The sequence below is a fragment of the Oryctolagus cuniculus genome, chromosome 15 (genome assembly GCF_051225735.1).
Source record: "Oryctolagus cuniculus isolate XC-2025 breed Fujian yellow rabbit chromosome 15, ASM5122573v1, whole genome shotgun sequence".
Taxonomy (NCBI): Eukaryota; Metazoa; Chordata; class Mammalia; order Lagomorpha; family Leporidae; genus Oryctolagus; species Oryctolagus cuniculus.
The window spans coordinates 54,907,401-54,927,339 of record NC_142881.1 but is presented as its reverse complement, the minus strand read 5'-3'; the positions used below and the strand labels follow the sequence as shown (position 1 = coordinate 54,927,339).

The following is a 19,939-nucleotide window of genomic DNA, read 5'->3' as shown; positions in this document are numbered from 1 at the left end:
CCAGAGCTTGCCTGTCGGAGCATGGACCTGTAGATCCCCTCTGTGATAGGGTCAAGGACTTTCAGGAGGGACTTCTTTGCCCTCGGTTGTGGCCTCTGCTAAAATGCCACAGTACTTTCAGTCTGCACTAACATTATACCACTTTTGGGGGTTAAGCATGGCCCTCTTCCCATAGATTTTTTTGTAAAAATCATACTTTACTTGCAAGCAGGTTTGAGGCCGAGGTATAATTTCATAGTTGTGCCACACCTGCTATGTTTAGTAGTTATCCTAACATGACCACGTAAGAGATAATGTGCCTTTTTCTGCCAACTTGAAAGGCCATCTTTCTCATTTGATAAATTTTGACTATGCCTGCACCTCTTGTGTCTGTCTAGATTATCATTATCTTCTCTTCACCATACTACTTTGCCAACAGCATTGTCAAGAAAGTATTGTTGAATGTTTTTCTCAGGGAAGAAATGTTCAGACTACAGTTGTCTCTCAGTATCAGCGGGGAACTGGTTCCAGAACCCTGCATAAGTACCACAATCCTCAGATGCTAAGTCTCCTATATAAAATGGTGTAGCATTCATATGCACTTGGAACCTGTGCCCACCCTTCCAGCTAGTTTAAATCATCTCTAGATTGCTTATGATACCTAATATAATACAAATGATGTTAAACCGTGATATGTGTTGTTTACAGAATAATGATAAGAAAAAGCCTGTCCATGTTGCATTTTTCTGGAATGTTTTTGATCCATGGTTGGTTGAATTTGTGGATATGGAACTCAGAGATACAGTACCTGTAGGGGCCAACTGTACTAACACTAACATCTTAGCACCTCTTAGAGCAAGCATATCAACTCTATGGCATGTGTTCCACCATTCCTTCCCACTGAGATCTGGGAAGGCAATGCAAATCTACTGCCACGCTCTTTCCTGTTGAGCCCAGAGGCATCACAAGAATCCGTCTCAATTCAGGATTCTAGGAGGCATGACCAATTGATTGGAATTAGCTCTTGAGATCGACTCTGCTTGTCACCCGTGGCTTGGGGTGAATTATCAGGCACTTCCGTTTGGACAAGAATGTCTTGGGAGAGGGTGGAAGTGAGCGTGTTGGGGAGCAAAGAAGGTTGGAGAGAGGCAGAGAAAAGAGAGATAAGAGAACTGGGCGGAGACAATGGCTGGTTTTAGTAATTTTGTTTTATTCTTCATCATAAATTTCCCTTCAGCTTCTCAGAGTTTTTTTCATCCTTAGAGTCAGCAATCCTGGCTGTCTTTTCCCACCAAGAATCAGGATGTTGGGAAGAATGAAATGTTGAGGAGGAGGGGCCTGTATTGTGGCACAGTGGGTTAAGCCACCATCTGTGATGCGGGCATCCCATATGAGCACCAGTTCGAGTCCCAGCTGCTCCACATCCCATCCAGCTCCTTGTTAATGCTCCTGGGAAAGCAGCTGAAGATAGCTGAAGTCCTCAAGCCCCTGCACCCATGTGGGAGACCTGGATGGAGTTCTGGCATGCTGGCTTTGGCCTGGTCCAGTTCAAGTGGGTGTGACCATTTGGGGAGTAAACCAGTGGATGGAAGATATCACTCTCTGTCCTTTATCCTCTCTCCCTCCACCTCTCCTTCTCCTCCCTCCCTCTCTTTCTCTGTAACTCTGCCCTCCAAATAAATAAATAAATCTTAGAGGAAAAAACAAAATTGGAGAGCAGACCAGCTCATTCCTTTGTCCTTAGGAAGCTGGTTTCTACCTGTGCCTACAGCACACTGGAGGTGCCTTATTCTTCAGGGTGGCCTTTGCAAGGTCCTGAGAAGTTCACGCCCCCTTTTGCATCCTCTGTAGGGATGGAAACTGCATTACCTCATGACATAGCTCATCCCATTGTTCAAAGACCTAAGTGGTTAGAAAGTGGTCCACCCCTGAGTGCTTGTTCAAAGAATATATCTGCTTCCTCTTCCTGTGTCAGCCTTTCAAGTTGCTGCAAGGAGGCTATCCTGGGCTCCCTACATTTTCTCTTCTTTAGTTGAATATCCTAGTTTTTCCACCCCACCTCATATGACATATTAGTGCTTTTAGCATTTTGGTTTACCTCCAGGTTGCCAGAAACCTCCTTATGACCAATGCCCCCAACTGAAAAGTATGTTCTCCGATTGATATCAGCCTGTAGGATAGGTGTTTGTTGAACTGAACTGAGTGTTTAATTCTGTGACTTGGAAATTCTGTTTCTATTTATATAATGACAGAGTTTCATTTTTAAGGTGCTACTTTATCTTGCTATGCATTAAGTTTGTGGTCAGCTAAAACACTTAGATTACTTTCACAGAACCACTACCCATCCTGTATTCAACTGACAGCAATTTGTAAAATTGGTTACCACTGTCACTAAATAGGAATGTCTATTGACTATCTGTTTGTGTGGTCCTGTACCCAGACAGATAAGTCCTGTGGAGAATTATAATTTGGAACCTATTCATTCAACACACACTTATTTTCAGTACTAGATTTTTAGTCGACAATTTGTCACCATCAAAATTTTGTATGTTCAAGGCAGACTTGCTTTTGACCTAGCAATTAAGATACTAGTTAGGATGCCCCCATCCCCTGGTAGAGTGCTTGGGTTCAATACCTGTCTCCAGCTCCTGACTCTAGCTTCCAGCTAATGCAGACCCCAGGAGATGGGGTGATGGCCCAAATAATTGGCTTCCTGCTACACACATGGGACTGAATTCCCATATCCTGGCTTTGGCTTCAGCTCAGTACTGGCTGTTGCAGGCATTTAAGGAATGAACCAATGGCTAGGAGCTCTTTTTTTTCTCTCTCTCTCTTTCTCTCTACACCTCAAATAAATAAATAAATGTTATTATATTCTTAGCATTTGTCCAGCATTCTACCCTTATATTACAGATCAGATGCCTCAAATAATGAACATAAAGATATATGTATAAGGGTATTCATTTCAGTGTTAATTTTGAAAAATAAGAAATATTTTCTGCTTAGAATGGTTAAATATAGTACAATACCTCCATAAATAGACTGTCATGGAGCCATTAAAATGAATTAGACCTACACATAATGACACAGAAAGATCTTTAAGATACAGTGTGGAAATAAGTCTTAGCAGAGTAGGTATACTGGAACTGCAGGTGCATTTTATTGAAAAAAATAACCAAAAATTTACATTTTTATATATGTGAATATGTATATGCATACACACAAGGGTACTTCAGAAAGTTTGTGGAAGACTAGAATTGAAAGTTAATGTAGGGTGAGTGTTTGGCCTAGTGGTTAAGATATCAATTAAGATGTCCATGTGCCCCATAGTGGTACCTGGGTTTGATACTGCAGGCCCTGACTCCAGCTTTCTGCTATGCACACCCTGGAAGGCAGAGTGATGGCTTGAGTAGTTGAGTCCCTCTCACCCACATGGAGACCTGGACTGAGTCCTTGGCTCCTAGGTTCAGCCTGGCCCAATCCCAGCTGTTGTGGGCATTTAGGGGGCATGAACCAGCTTTCTCTTTCTCTCTCTGTCTCTGTCTGTCCCTCTGCCTTTCAAACACCTGTCCCATATGGCAGGATGCCATGAAGTAGTTTTATGTAGCAAGGTACAAAAGGTTCTGCCTTTTCTGAGTAGGACGTTCAAACTAACTTGGTGGAAGTGTGTAGTTTGTATGAGGGGATAGTCAGCAAAAATAATCCAGAAGAGTATGTTGGACTAGACCTTAAGTAGCCTTTTATGTGTACCCATTATAGCCAATAGGTGCCAGCCTATCTCTGGTATGTACTGTAGGCAGACTAAGATAGCCATAATAGGATCAGAAATTGGAGGCCTAAGAGACAGGAGGAAGAAAGATCATCTAGGAAGCTACTGACACACAAGGGGCTTCAGTAAATTTGTGAAAAAGTGAAATGAAAGCATACGTTTATTTTGGTGCAGAAAAAAATGAAGTACACAAATAGTTTACCTATTGTGTTCATTTTCCATGAACTTTTTGAAGATGGTTTGCATGGTTTCCAAAATCTTTTTGCACCAAAAAGACTTTTTTTTTAATTTGACAGGTAGAGTTATAGACAGTGAGAGAGAGAGAGAGACAGAGAGAAAGGTCTTCCTTCAGTTCACTCCCCAAATGGCTGCTACAGAAGGCGCTGCGCCAATCCGAAGCCAGGAGCCAGGTGTTTCCTCCTGGTCTCCCATGTGAGTGCAGGGGCCCAAGCACTTGGGCCATCCTCCACTGCCTTCCCAGGCCACAGCAGAGAGCTGGACTGGAAGAGGAGCAACCAGGACTAGAACCCGGTGCCCATATGGGATGCTGGCACCCAGGATTAACCAGCATCCCAGGATTAACCAAGTGAGCCACGGCACCAGTCCCCAAAATAAACTTATTTTTAATTGCATCTTGCATGAGCTTTTTAAAGTAATCTCGTATTTTAATGTTTCTCTAGGTTCTGTTCAAAGTTAATAGTGCTTCCACCAATCATGCCAAATGTGTCCAGCTGCTAAGTAGCAGAAAACCTTCACATGAAGTTTCTTCTGGGGGGTTTATATGACTCTTAAGCACAATATAGGTTCTGAGAAGTCCTGCAGTAAAAATGTGTTGAATTTTTATTAACCCAGTATTTTTCAAGTTGGTTTCAACCTGGAACATTTATTTTGCAGCCAGTATTTTTCACAAGGGTGTTCTGAACAACACCAAACACTTTGGAAATCTGCTACAGTAAAATCATAAAAACAGAACAGAGGGAAGAATGAAGGTTACTACCCTGAAATATTTATTCACTTATTTTTTCTACATGTTTATTTATTTTCCTCTACTTAAAAGACAGAGACAGAGACAAAGATGGCTCTTCCACCTACTGATTCACTCCCCAAATACCTGCAACACACAGGTCTGGGCCAGGCTGAAGCCAAGAGCTAGACCATCCAGTTGTTCCATGTGAGTGGCATGGCCCCAAGCACGGAAGCCAGCATCTGTTGCTTCCCATGGGACATTAACAAGAAGCTGGATTTAAAGCAGAGTATCTGGGACTTGAATTAGCACTCTAATATGGCATGTGGGGATCCCAAGTGCCCCTATTTTAACAAATACAAAAATGTATTTATGTGTATGTGAAAAGCAGAAAGAGAATGAGCAAGCAGGGCAGGGGAGGGAGACTCTCATTCAATGATTTACTCTCCAAATGTCTGCAGCAGCCAGGGCTGGGCTTGACTAAAGCCTGGAGCTATGGGACATGAGCATCCCAATCAGTATCTTACCACTGCACCAAGTACCAACTCCACAGATAAAAATATTTTTAAAATGAAACTTGATATTACTACTGCAGTTATTTCTACTAACATGGTTTTCTTTTTCTAGATTCCTAAGAAGCCATATTTTTCAATCTCCCTATTGTTATTTCATTCCCAGATCAGATCATCTAGTCGGCTAGTAGTTTGGTTAAGGTCCAAGTCGAGGGTGTGGTTATCTTTATATATTCCATTAAGCCATAACCTCAGACAGTGGGTCAGCAGCTTGTTTCCCCACACTTATTATTTAAAGTGATGGTGAAAAGCCTGCCTCAGCCTTGATCTTAACAGTGAGCCTGTTCCTATTCTCCATACTTAATCCTTCACGAGCCACTTTCCTTTTCTGCAATAGCCACTTCACTGTGTTGGCTGGAAAGTCTGATATATGATTTATTCTTACAGTTCCTTTTTATTTATGCCAAATGATACAGGCTTCCATTTTTGTAGTAGTAATATAAAGTTTTCTTTGGAAAGTAATTTTATTTATTAAAATAATTGATTTAGAGTACAAAGTACTTTTTGTAGTGCAAAATAAAATAACAATAGCTGAAACTTGCAAGACCCAGCACAGATCCCCACTGAAACCCCATGCCTCGAATGTTACTGACAGTACTGTCTTATGCTGGTTCTTTCCTGCAGAATAACCCGTATGGATGATCCTGAGCAATTAATGGGTATCTGTCACTGCTTGGCAATGGGATATAGGTGTGGGATATTGTGCAAAGTGTTGCTGAGTAAATACAGAAGCTATAAATTTGAGGGCTCAGAGGCATGCTTGTGGGCATTGCAGCAGCTCACATAAACTGGTCAAGGGCACGTGATAAGGAGGCCATGGCACTGATGCTTGGTATCAAATCAAGGGTGGGGAATCCTGGACCCCCTTCCTGGCATGATGTCTGACTCTGAGCAGTGGGGATAAATGACTGAACTACTCCTGAGCTGACTCACTGCAGTTTGGAAATTCTCAGCTGCAGCCTGCACTTGAAGAAAAATTATTATTATCAGCTCTGACTAATAACTAGCAAACCCAAAGTGAAAAATAACTCAGTGGGAGATAAAGAGAAAGTTCTTTTTTAACAAAAAAAAAATCTTCATTTTGAGCTACAAAGCACGCTAAGGCAAAGAAATGCACATACAGCTAAAATATTAACTGGGTAATTATACCAATTAGCACTTAATTTTATCTGTGCCCATCATAATTTATCTATAATAGCATCATAGGTAACAGTTCCTGCTAAAGACCTCAGATTCCTGAGACAGAACCAACAGAAGTCCTCCCCTTACCCCGAATTCATTGAAGTTTAAATAATCCATTTTTCATTCCGAAATTTTACTTCAAATGGAGACTTTGAAAACCAGTGTGCAAGACAGGTTTCCTTTCTTTCTCATAACTAACTCCTTATCTTGAGACTTTTGTTGCTATACCTTCCAGAGGTTCTAATTGAGTCAGAGGCTGTACAAAAGGCAGGGTGGGGTCATCTGATAAGTCCCCATGTCTCCCAAGTTCCTGATTTCACTGGTCTCTTAGCCTGATACAAAAGGCTGTAATGCTGTGAAATGAATATCTTCCTGGCCTCTGAAGCTCAGCATAGCTGCCTCTCAAGTGAGTTATCAGTCCCCATTCAATCTAGGAGCCCTGTGGAGGGGCAAGCTGAGGTGGCAAACCAAAATGCAGCATGTGGATTGTCCCTGTAGGGTTCATTTCTAGCAGGGTAGGGGTCCCTGGGGGAGCTGTGTGCACAGCATGTGCAGACTGGAACTGGCCATTGGAGAGGAGGAGCAATTGTGGTACTCCAGGTGGCTGGTGAAACCCTGTCTTCAGGGACCTGTCACATGGGGAGCCTCGCACTGCCAACCCAGCAAACTTTCCAAGGCTGAACTTTTATTTTTCAAATCATCTATTAGGTAAAACCAAGCCAGCATAATTCAGAGCCCACTTCCTCCCTCACAGAGCCACATAACCTCTTTTTGGTGAGATATCTGAGAAGTGATTCTCTGAACATTCTGATGAGAAAAGAAAGTGTAGCTGCTGCCAGATGCAGCTTCTTTCATTTTTCAGTAGTCATTACAATTGCATCTTTTCTCCTCCCTTGATTGGGTTCATGAATCTTTTCCCAGAAAACTAAAGATGATAAGCACATGCAAAATTTATATTTATGGGCTATAACTACAGTAACCAAACTCCTTATCAATCTTCAAGTAAGTCCCCAGGATCCATTAATCCTACCAACTGGTGTTATAGCAAGTGTTTGGACTATGTTTCCTTTATCTTTTATTATCAATTGATCAATGTTTATATATTATCTCCTACACTGTATTAGGCATGGTGTAGAGAGGTGTACCAAGCTATGAAGGTCATGAAATGGACTAAGTCTGAAAAGTGAGCAACCATCATGCACTTTTCTTTTTTGATCCCCAGTGTCACACCTGTGACTATCTGCCCCTCCTTGGGACTCAGAACAGCATTAAAAATAATACAATAAAAATATTTATTTATTAGAGAGAGAGGGAGGGAGAGTGTGCTCTCTTCCTTTAGTTCAATCTACAAATGCCCACAATGGCTAGGACTGGGTCCAGCTGAAGCTTGGGACAGGAACTCAACCCAGGTCTCCCTGGTGGGTGGTAGGAACCCAATTACTTGAGCCAGCACAGTTCCCTTCCAGGGACTCCACTAGCAAGAATCTGGACTCCAGAGTCAGAGCTGAGAAGCAAACCTGGCACTCCAATATGGGAAGTGGGCATCTTAACCAGGGTCTTAATAACTAAACACTCACCCCCATAGCAAAGTTTGACCATGTCTGATCATACCTACCATGTCCTCCAGGCATTCTACTTATTTGTTCACCTGCTCACCTTTCCCCTGGACTATTGGTTCAAAGAGGGAGTTACTTTAATTCATCTTTCATTCCCTGTAAACTATGGCATGGGTCCTACCACGCAATGGGTCTCAAAAATACTTACTAGATTATTTTGCCAGCACTGGCTTGCCAATTCTAACCAATGGCATTTGTATAACTGTCCATCATAATTTGTACTTAAATACTTTTGGATGATGTCAATAAAATATTGATTTTTTTGTATATCTCTTTTCTCTTTACATCATTTTTTGATTTATATATGTGTATGTTTTAAATGGCAGGCCCCAATTAAGCAAACCTATTCTTGATCAACTTATTCTTGATTTTCTAAAAATTATTTAACTACAGTTTCTTTTCTATAGTCCAAATTAAAATACGTCATTGAAATTAAAGTAAGCCTACAGGAGTGCCATTAGTATATTCAAAGGCAAATGTTGATAATAATGGTATTTACTTACTGAAATTTAGCAGTATTCATTCAAAAACAACATGCAGCCCTAACTGCTTTAGATTAAAGAACACAAGTTACTTTAAAGTTCTGTACTCTAATTAGGTAGAAAATCATTTCTTTCCCTCTTATTAACTATCTCATTTCCATTATTCTCTATGTCACTTTAAGTAGAACATCCATTTGAAACAATTAGTAGAATCCTGGAAACCTACCTGAACTTAAAAAAGGAAAAATAAATTTTGTTTTTAAAGTTAATAAAAGTCTTTTCAGGACCATCCAAGCTCTTCCTAGGGAAAAGCCTAGACTTACTTTCTGTAGAAGAGGGGAGACGATTCCTGAGGTCCTGCATTCTGCCTTTATAAAGACTTGTGGTGCTGCTTTACTTAGAAACCAAAGTCCAGGGGCCAGTGCTATGGTGCAATAGGTTAAAGCCCTGGCCTGAAGCGCCGGCATCCCATATGGGTGCCGGTTCTAGTCCCGGCTGCTCCTCTTCCAATCCAGCTCTCTGCTGTGGCCTGGGATAGCAGTAGAAGGTGGCCCAGGTTCTTGGGCCCCTGCACCCACATGGGAGACCTGGAAGAAGCTCCTGGCTCCTGGCTTCAGATCAGTGCAGCTCCGGCCATTGCGGTCATCTGGGGAGTGAACCAGTGGATGGAAGATGTCTCTCTCTGTCTCTACTTCTCTCTCTAACTCTGTCTTTCAAATAAATGTTTTAAATCTTTTAAAAGGAAAAAAAGAAAAGAAACCGAAGCCCAAGGGTGGGCATTTGGTACAGCAGTTATCACAACTTGAGAATCTCTCTTCCCGTATCAGAATGCCTGGTTTGTGTCTTGGCTTCTGATGCCATTCCAGCTTCCTGCTAATACACATTCTGGGAGACAGCAGGAAATGGCTTATGTTCTTGGGTCTCTGCCACCCACATGGGAGACCCTGCTTGAATTATTAGCTCCTACCTTTCTCTGGTCCAGTTCTGGCTGTTGCAGCCATATGGGGAGTGAACCAACAGGTAGAATATCTTTATCTGTTTCTTTCTCTCTTTCAAATGAAATGAAAATAAATGAGTATTTTTTTAAAAAAGGAAAATCAGTCTAGTTTGGGGTGATGATTGAGGCTGGTGTGTGGTCTTGTCATGCATGTGTCTCCAACCCCAGACAGTAATAGACTGCCTAAACCTAACAGGGCCTTAGATGCCACACAGGCTGCCACCCGTTTTACAGACAAGGCAGCTGAGAGTCAAGGAGGGAAAGGATGATCATAAGGCAGTGGGGATCAAATGTGACTGATCGTTGCTCCTCTCTAGCATTCATTCAACAAATGTTTACTGTACCTTCCTCGCTGCCAGCATGGTTCTTGGTGTTGGGGATACAGTGAGAGTCAAGACAGGTATAGTCTTCACCCTCATGGAGTTTATACTGACTAAGCGTTTGCTTTATATATGTAAAAAATAAAAATAAAGCCCAATTATGTCAGGGTAGGTTGATCAGGGAAGACGGGACAGAGCTGGAAAGGGAAGGCTTATGCTGATAGCTAAATAAGAAGTAGACACAGGGCGATAAGTGTGGAGCCGGGGAAGGGCCAGAACACAGACTCTGAGATGTAAGGAGCTTGGCATGTTTAAGTGGTGGCCACGATGGTGAGCAGCAGAGAGAGGGGAAAGAGACGTGACCGCAGGAGCAGGACAAGGTCAGTTCATGCAGAGACTTGCTGGTTAGGATAAGGAATATGGATTGTTTTTTAAAGAAATAATTGTAATGGGCAGCCAGCTCATCATCAAAATTAGCTCCTTAAAATGACATTTTCCTCATTGTTATTGCTTTATTAAAGATTGCTGGGACTAGGATTCTGGTGATGAGTCAGGTCAGAAGATGGCTCAGCACAGTTACCCACCAGGTCCTGCATCTGTCAGCCAGCTCCTTCCACTCTACTAAAGACTCCTGCAACTTCTGGGAAAGAATGAAAGGAGAAGGAGCAAACAAGTTATGATGAAGCCAACTTTTAGTCAAAAATACAAACCATTTCACCTAAAAATAATATTGCGCTCATCTTGGAGCATACTGTGGCATAGGTTAGCAAAGTTTGGCAAAAACAAAACCATTAAGGCCTTCTGTTGATGAAGCTGCTGCATTTATCTCCTCCCCCTGGTCAGGCTGGTCACCCCAGTTGAGACTCAACCCCACTTAAGCCACCCCACACAGATGAGAATCTCTTCTGATTGCACCATAGGCTGATAACCAGAGGGTGGCAATCAGTGAGTCAGTGCCAAGCTCACTGAAATGGGACAGATGAGGGATACAGAGGATGAACCTGGGACTGATGGGGTCCCAAATTGCCTTTGATGACCTAGAAGGCCAAGATCTGGCTGGTCGGTGGTAGCTGTTGTGTTTTCTTTATGTTACCAATCTTTACCATGGGGGATACTGTGACACAGGGACATGGACCAGGGTCGGCACACACCTGGGGAAGAAAACACATGACCTAAATGTTAACTGGCCCTGAGCCATCAAAGTGTCTCGGGGATTGCACAAGCACTCACATGCTTGGGCCTTGCCAACCAGCAGTTGAGCTCCCATTAGACAGACAGAATTCTCAAGTTCAGCACCAGAGACCTGGCTCAGAATGCCACCTCTGCCTCCTCACTAACCGTGTGATCTTAGGTAAGTCACCTGGCCCCTCGGGGGCTCCCTGGGCTTTTCTACAATGGGAAAGGTGAACGTAGCATTGCCAACATCACAGGGCTATATTGTGAGTCCCAGAGGAAGTCATGTGAGTGAAAGGACACAGAAAGGTAGAGTGACGCCGAAAATGTCGTAGGTGTTTCAACCCTGGGAAGTGTTGGGAGCTAGGATGTTCCTCAAAGAGTTGATGTGGATGGTGAATGGATGGAAAGGTGAAATTCCCAAGGACTGGGTATGGAGCCTGAGATTTTAATAGGAAAAGCTGAGGGCTATTCCAACCTGTGACTGGTTTCTACCCAGAGCATTGTGACTAACTTCTTTCAGGTCTGCTGAAGAGAATATAAAATGCATAATAAAAGGGGGTGTACTCTATCTCTGAAGAATGTCTTGGGAGAGTATTAAACATTGGAATGAGTTACCAAAGCTAGCTTGGTATTCTTCCTCTGATGGCCTTAGGAAAGATTCATACCTATGTGTGGGTAGCTTAAATGTGATTCTGGCTGGAGACAGGGGAAGACGCTACAAACTGAGTGTTCCCTTTTATGGTTCCTAGAGCTACGTTCACAAGAATTTCCAGGATGTGAGCTCTATGAAGATGGTTTTGTTCACTGATACATTCTAAGCACCCAGCACAAAACCTGGCACATGGTAGGTGCTTCATAAATACTCAATGGATTAAGGACATCACAAGTTTGAGCATTTGGGAGTGAGCCAGGCTTATTGCTAGGTAGTCACTCACTCTCTAGTTCACATACCTGTTATCCACGGCCTCTGCCCCTGCACACCGGTCTGAGTCTACAAGCGTACTCAAAAAGTCCGTGGGAATATGAAATTAAAAGACAAGATTATTTGGTGCAATTTTAACAAAAATATGTGTATAGTTTTTTTCATAATACTCATTTTCCATAAGGACCCCTTGTGTAAGTTACACCATGACTTTCATACCCCATGGAATTTGGACGGATTTAACAGTCCTCTTCATCAGGAATTTGCATGGGGAGCAGGGCCTCAAGTCCACGAAGGTTATGAACATACAGTAGCAGGCCTGCCAAGGACTAGCTCCAAAAGCTCCAAGACTCTGGGGGACAACTCTCAGTCATCACCTTCCAAATTGCACTTTCCACTTGTTTGGTAATGGTCCAAAAGCTTGAAATACAGGAAAAGTGAGGGATAAAGTCTCCTGGTAAGAGACATCATCTATCTCCAGCGTTTCTGAGAAATAGATGAAGGTACCAATATGTTCATTTGGGGCATGTCGTGAGTGCTTCTTGCTTGATGAAATCTAAACACAGAGAAGAAAGTGTCTAAATTGTTGTAGTTTTCTTCTTTTTGAAGTTTCCATAGACTATTGCCCTAATAATCATATTTTTCAAAAACAAACCTAACTCTAAGAAGTAGAGAGATGCCAGGTGCTGGGGTGTGTCTGTGTACTTAGAAGGCCATTGATTAAAATTGTTCTGTTATGCAGTGGTGAGCACGCTGGAACCACAACAACCTCTGAGGCACAACAGTCCTTGAGCAGAAACATACATACTAGTTACTTGTTAGGATTCATGAAGGAGTGTGACCATGTGTGCCCAGGCCTGTTATTAGCATCAAGAGAAGGACCAGTTACAAATGCTCCAAGATTCCAGGGGCCACCTCCTCCTTCCTCATCTCCAGATGAAAAGGAGCACCTACCTCTAGGCCACCATGCAGAGTGAGGAGGGGAAAAGAGACCACTTTGTAGGACCTTAGGATGGGTCAACAAGCAAATGGGTTTAATTCAGTTATTGGCGCTTTGTGTCTGTCCTGGCATCAGATACTTCACTTCCTTCCCCTCCCCACTCTCCCTTCACCCCTGTTGTCGATGGCCCAGCAACACGAAGTCACCCCAGGGACAACCATTAGATGCACAGTGTGTGTCCTGCTTTTTGGACATTCTTAATCCTCTTCCACTGACGGCCCACACACCCTGGCAGAGGGCAGTTAAGGCGGGACTTCCCAGCCGCACTTTAAAGATGAAGAAACGGATGCCCAGTGAGGCTAAGTGGCTTATCTAGTTGCACAGGCTGGGGTAGGTAGTGGGGGCACAAGTGATGGAGACAGAACAGACTGCTTGGGTTCTCGTCTTGGCACTTACACTTAATTCGTTCTGTGACTTGGGCTTTGATGATTTCAGTTTTCCTCATCTGAAAAGTGAAAAGAAAGGGTAATCTGCTTCAAGGTGTATTTGGTAGGTTTGAAGAGATAAGGTGTCATAGTTGGCAGAGTACTTGGTGCTATCAATAAATCATAACTGTTATTATTATTACTAAGGACATCATTAGGACAGAGAGGCAGCTATTGAGCCTGATTCCTAATTTAGTGCTTTCCCCACTACAGCACTGTTCCCAGTACCAGGTTCTTGCATCCTCCTCCATCCAATCCTCTCTCCCTGCATTATCCCCACCTTTCTCACTCAAAATAGTGGAGATTTCAACTCTCTAAACATTGAACTCTGTAAACCTCTGTGATCCCTTTGGCTGCTCTCTAACATTGCAACAGACACGAAGGATGTGATGCTTCCACATCTTTGTGGCATATGGCTAAGAAAATCAGCAGGTATGGGAAAAGAAAAGCCTGTTTCCCAGGGCTGCTCCCAAAGGCTTGAGCCCTTTGAGTGTAATGAGCAAGCTGCTTCCTCTTAGCACCAACCACCAATCCTAAATGATGCCATCAGCCCGTGGCAGAGGCAGAACTGGAAAGGGGGCACTGGGACTCCTTTTCTTGAGTCTTCTCCGTGACCTAGGCTGCTTGCAGTGCCCTGCGTCTGTCTCCAACAGTAGGAAGGAGGAAGAGGCAGGAGAGGGAGGAGGGTAGCTGGACAGGGCTTCCAGGCCAACCTCTACCTGCATAGTGGTTTGCACTAAGGGCTGCCACCACATCAGGAGCACTCACTATGCTGAAATCAGAGCTGGCAGCTCAGAAATTCATGATGCAACCCTCTGCAGAAGGGGCTATCTGCAGACAGCTCTATCAGAGGATGCTCTCCGGGTAACTGCCCTTGCTCTGCAATGTAATATCTCCCAGAGAAGTTGTTACAGCAAGTAGTGGGAGGGTGAAATTAATTAGGAGGCATCTGATGAGCCAGGTCAGGCCTCATTTCCTCTCACTACCAGAAAGGTGTTCCCATCCATAATTCTCGGCTGGAATCTAGACAGGGAGCACACTTGCAAGAGCCCTGCCTTCAGAGGACTTATAATTGAGTTGAAAAAGCAACTGTATAGGAAATATGTGAGATCACATGAGACAAGTCTCTAACATGTGCTGCTTTAAGACTGAGCATTGTCTCCAGATTTTGCAGATCATTCACTAACCATTCCTTCAAATCTTAAATTTCCAGTCCACATTCCTAAGCCTTCTTGGAAGCAAGATAGTACTATTGCTTTGCATTTTGATCTTTCTAAAAAATTGATTTATGTTAATTAATTATTATTAGTATGAAACTTGGCTTCCAAAATTTAGATGATATTTTCCAGAAGGGATATCTTGTTTTAAATTAGATACCAATATCCTCTGCCATCTGTTCCCTTTTCTCTTTACAACCCTATTGTGAATCTCCTCAATAATGCTATCAGTTTTATTTTGGGAAGCTAAAACTCAAATCTGGGGAAAGTATTATGAATATTTCATATATCAATATTTGACATATACACACATATGTATAACTGCTCTTTTGTTTTGTTCTGCATCACGATGCATACCTGAAAGATTGGTTTTAGTGATTGAGCGAACAGAGTTCATAGTCTGGTTGTGCAATTTACATTGCAAGCTTCAGGAAGCTCTGTATAGTCTCTAAGCCTCTGTCCCCTCTTTTTTTAAAGATTTATTTTATTTATTTGAAAGAGTTACAGAGAGAGGTAGAGACAGAGAGAGAGGTCTTCCATCTGCTGGTTCACTCCGCAGATGACCGCAATGGCTGGAGCTGCATCGATCCAAAGCCAGGAGCCAGGAGCTTCTTCCGCATCTCCCATGTGGGTGCAGGGGCCCAAGGACATGGGCCACCTTCTACTGCTATCCCAGGCCATAGCAAAGAGCTAGATTGGAAGAGGAACAGCCGGGACTAGAACCAGCACCCATATGGGATACGGCGCTTCAGGCCAGGGCATTGACCCACTTTGCCACAGCGCTGGTCCCAAGGCCTATAATCTTAACCATAATAAGTGGTGACCATTCTTATCAAGATTATTCAGTTGAAATATAAAAGTATCTTTTTATTCCTCCTTTCTTGGCTTAAATGTTGTGAATCAACTGCTGGCAACAGGATGCACTAACTGGCCTGAACCTTTTGTCAATATAAAAACAAAGTTTCCATAACTGAAATTATTTGGAAAAAGAAAATTCCTTCCTATAAGTTGGTAATAAAAGCAGACTAGTAATAATAATGTGCATTAAAAAAAAATTCCAGGAATGAGCATTTAGCCAAGTGTCTAAGACACCAAGGCCCCACACTGAGGTCCCTAGATTTAATGCTCAGCTCCAATTCCTTGACTCCAGCTTCCTGCCAATGCAGACCCTAGGAGGCCAAGGTGATGGCTCAAATAGTTAGGTTCCTGCCACTCATGTGGGAATCCTGGGTTTGGTTCCAGCATAGCCCTGGCCATCGTGGGCATTTGGGGAGTGAACTAGCCAATGGAGGTGTGACTTCTCTCTCCCTCTCCTTCTCCCTCTCCCTCTCCCTCTCCCTCTCCCTCTCCCTCTTCTCCTCCCTGCCCTTTCTCCCTCCCTCTTTCTTTCTTCCTCAGATAAAATCATTTTCAAAAAATCATGAGTTTCCTAGTTATAGTGAACTTCATTGTTCATCTAATTTTAGATAAAAAATTAAATGTTTAAGCTGAAAGATTAAAAAAGTCTAACGGTATAAAAAGATATGATTTGGAATGGAGAGTTTGCTTTGAGCCTTTATGACCAGATGGACAATAACTTATTGACCTGTACTCCTGGTTGATATATGCCTTGTCTTAAACAAGCACGATAAATGATGCATTGATTTAGCTTTTATTTTTTGCCAGCAATGGTAAAGTGATCTGTAGATTTGACATGATGTGTTTCTACTAGAAAGACTGCACTTACATGCTCTGTTCATTTTAAATGGAACAAATTTCATATTGTCATTTCCTTATTGAGAAATAGACAACTAAGGAATGTTATTAAGACTGTCACTGAAATACAGTGCTGATGTCAATAAGCATTTCTGTGTATGTTCTCCCTGCTGAAACCTTGTTGGCATGTCTTATTCATTTACAGAAACTGAGTGGGGGAAAAAAACCTCTCAAATGTAAAAAATTATAATGCCACTATCATTAGCCAGCAAAACCAATGGCAGGGAGAACGGAGAGAGAAACAACCCTCCAGAGCAGCTCCTGAGAAAGCTCAGCCCGGTGCACTAGCATGGAAGGTGACCTGGGGGTCTCCACTCACAGTAGACTTTATCCTGCACACACACTCAGCCTCCTCTCATCTTGGGGCCTTGCTGCACCTGTTCTTTCTTCCTGAAATGCTGTTTCACACGGATCTTTTCCCCATCGCTGCACACCCTTCAGGTGTCTACTTACAGAAGTCCCCCTCAACCTCCCAAACTCAACTGGATCCCTTGTACTTTTCTTTTCTTGGGATCAAACATTGTCGTTATAATTGTGTATTTGTGTGATGTGCCACACAAGCTCCAGGGGCAGGAACAAGCACTGGCTTTAGGCATCCTCTATTCACAGACTCTGCCAAGCACTGGACACACAGTAGATGCTCAAGAAATCTAAAGAGAACCCACGCACCTGCTGCTTGGGCCACTGCTGTTGCTTCTGCAAAAGATCATATAGGTCTTGTCTCCTTCTGACCAGATAACTTGTGCCAATGACTCATGTCTTCAGTTGCACACTGGATTGATGGGAAGCAATGCTTTTCTCAGACTTCATAACTACTTTGATAGACAGAGTCAGGGGCTTGTTTTATAGCCCCTGGGATTAAGAGATTAGTAGTGAGATGCTAAATCATTTATCAGTTTTCTCAGCACACAGGGGCACTCTTAAGAAAAAATGACCAAATGGCAGAATTGCCAGTTGGCCCGATTTTCACGGAGATGCACATGTCCTATGCCATTTGAGTTAGGGATTCACATTCTGATGTGTGACCCCAGTTAAGGGAAATGTTGACACTCCTTTCTTCCATTCCAGTAGCAGTATTAGAATGGGAGTGAATGAAAGGGACATTACTTGGTAGAGCCTGTAATGATGTTCAAAAATGTTTCTTAATAAATCAAAGTGCAAATGTTAGTTGTTTACTACATATCTCCTGATTGATTGTGATTCTGTCACAACATTGTGAATGAGACCTGCAAGTCTGGGGGACAAAATCCAAAAACCACTCAGAGAGGGACTTTGGCTAACTGCTGGGACCCCCTGGCTGCCTCCCCTGTTCATTCCACCCCATACCCTCTCCCCAACACCCTCATCCCCTCCCTGCAAGCAAACCTACTAACAGACTTCTTTGCTTCCTTCTTATTTTGCTTTCTGGGTCAGGAATTTGGTCAAAGCAAATTGGAATCTGACATCAAATTTGTCACCCTTTTCATAACCCCAATATTTTGGGGGGAACCCCATTTACTTAGGCATTTTGAGAACTCTACTTTAAAGAAAGGCAGTCATGGGTCCAGCACTGTGGTGTAGTGCGTAAATCTGCCTACTGCAGGGTCAGCATCCCATATGGGTGCTGGTTCAAGTCCTGGCTGCTCCACTTCCGATCCGGCTCTCTGACATGGCCTGGGAAAGCAGTAGAGGATGGCCCAAGTCCTTGGGACCCTGCACCTGTGTGGGAGATTGGGAAGAAGCTCCCAGCTCCTGGCTTCGGATCAGTTCAGCTCCAGCTGTTGTGGCTATCTGGGAAGTGAACCAGGGGATGGAAGACCTCTGTTTCTCTCTGCCTCTCTGTAACTCTGCCTTTCAAATAAATAAATCTTTTTTTAAGACAATCATTTGTTTAGTTTCTGATCAAAATCAGAGCGCCAATGCTTAAAAAGAGGGGGACCACGGTGCATCTTTGCTGTCAACTCTCATTCCTTCCACCTTCACTCCCCACCCCGCTAACCCCCAGTCCCCTCTCTTCCTCAGTAAACAGCTCTGGAGTTTTTTATTTGTCCCTACCTCTTTCTTCTCTCACTTCTTCTTGCCTTCAAGAAGGATCCTGTGGGAAGGGCTTCTCCTATGACAGAGTCTATTAGTACGCTGGCTCTGTGCCCGCCTGGTTGCTCTCCTATGTTGCGGAGTCACGTCCACGACAGCCCCTTCACCCTTGCTCTTGGAAAGCCCTGACCTCAGCTTTCTTCTCAGAGATGCCAAAAGACACGAGATGAAATTGGCGAAGGTGACCCGTTTCTTCCTTAGTGGGCTGAGCCAGGCTCCCAATCCTCAGTCCTGTTCGCTTGCCGGAACTGGGTTTTGCCGAGGGCACGAAGTATCAACCAGTGTACTGTACTGGGATTCAGAAGACCTGGTTGCAAGTTGGGACACGACCACTCACCAGCTGCGTGACTTTAGGCAAGTCACTTCAGCTTTCTGGACATCCACAGGGTGGCTGACTTGCTATGAATGCGCCTTGATTTTGTTCCACTCTGCGCTTTCCGTATTTAGGGGTTTGTATTTAGACGCTCTTAAAAAAGAAGTTCCATGGAGTATCTACTGACCCGGTATCTCCTGGCCCAGCGGAGGCTCAGGAAAGGCCTCCCACGACTGGCCCCAGGCACTCCCACAGCCTGCACCGGCCCCCTGCCCCCACCCCACCGGGCATAGCTCTGACGGGAGCTGTGAGTGTTGGAAAGCTCCGAGGACTTCCAGAGGGGTCCATCACTCCCATTTACTCTGATTTGCGTTCAAGGCTCCTCGGTGAGGCCTCCTCCTCCCTCCGACCCCCATCGTCCTCCTCCTCCTCCTCCTCCTCCTCCTCCGGGAAGGGTGGCAGCCGCAGACCGCGCAGTTTCCTCTCGCCCGGGCCGCCCCCGGACGGCGTCCTGCCCTCTGCGCCCTGCTCGCTTGGCACTCGGGCGACCGGGAGCTCCCCCTCCGGGCGGCGTGCTGCGGCCGCCGGCGGGGTTGACAGCAGCACCCGCCGCGGGGCGGCCGCCGCGATTCGCCCGCCCGCCCGCCCACGTGCGCAGAGAGGAGCGAAGCTCGAGCAGTCGCCGCGCCCGCGCTTGCCGCCGGTGGGTGCCTCACCCCCGGGGCCGATCGGGGCCGTAACCCGAGCCCCACCATCGGGCGCTACATTTGCATAATTTGGCTCCCCTCAACCCCCCTTCTTTCGGACTCAGGGCTGGAGATGCGAGTCGGGCTCCCCTCCGAGGCGTCGTCTTGCCCGTGGTCAGCGTGGGGGCCGCGGGACAGGCCGGAGCGCAGGCGGAGCGGGCTGGCGCACGTGGTAAGAGCGCAGCTTTCTTTTCTTATTGCTTACTTTCTTTTTAGAAACAGGACTTTGTACGTTTCTGCTGAGGATGGAGCACCTACAAGGGTACTAACCTTTCTGCAATTTCTTTTTTTTAACCTTTTATTTTTATCCCCAATTGGAAAAGAGCGCGCAGCGCGAGCAGGAAACTTTCCCAAATTTGTTCTGGGGGTTTGAGGTCCTAGAGACTATCTGCCGCCAGAGACCCGCTTTTGAGGCAGGCAGGGGTGGAAGT

The 19,939-nt window shown here is 44.4% G+C and overlaps 1 protein-coding gene across 5 annotated transcripts in view; it reads left to right on the top strand.

Moving 5' to 3' along the window:
- EGR2 (early growth response 2) overlaps positions 1–19,939 on the top strand; it is a 169,499-nt gene that overhangs the window by 143,259 nt on the left and 6,301 nt on the right. For all 5 annotated transcript variants that reach the window (XM_089314087.1, XM_089314086.1, XM_089314088.1 and 2 more), the window contains one exon: positions 19,574–19,680. In XM_089314087.1, coding sequence (XP_089170213.1) covers positions 19,574–19,680 — 107 coding nt within the window. The remainder of the gene's footprint in view (positions 1–19,573; positions 19,681–19,939) is intronic.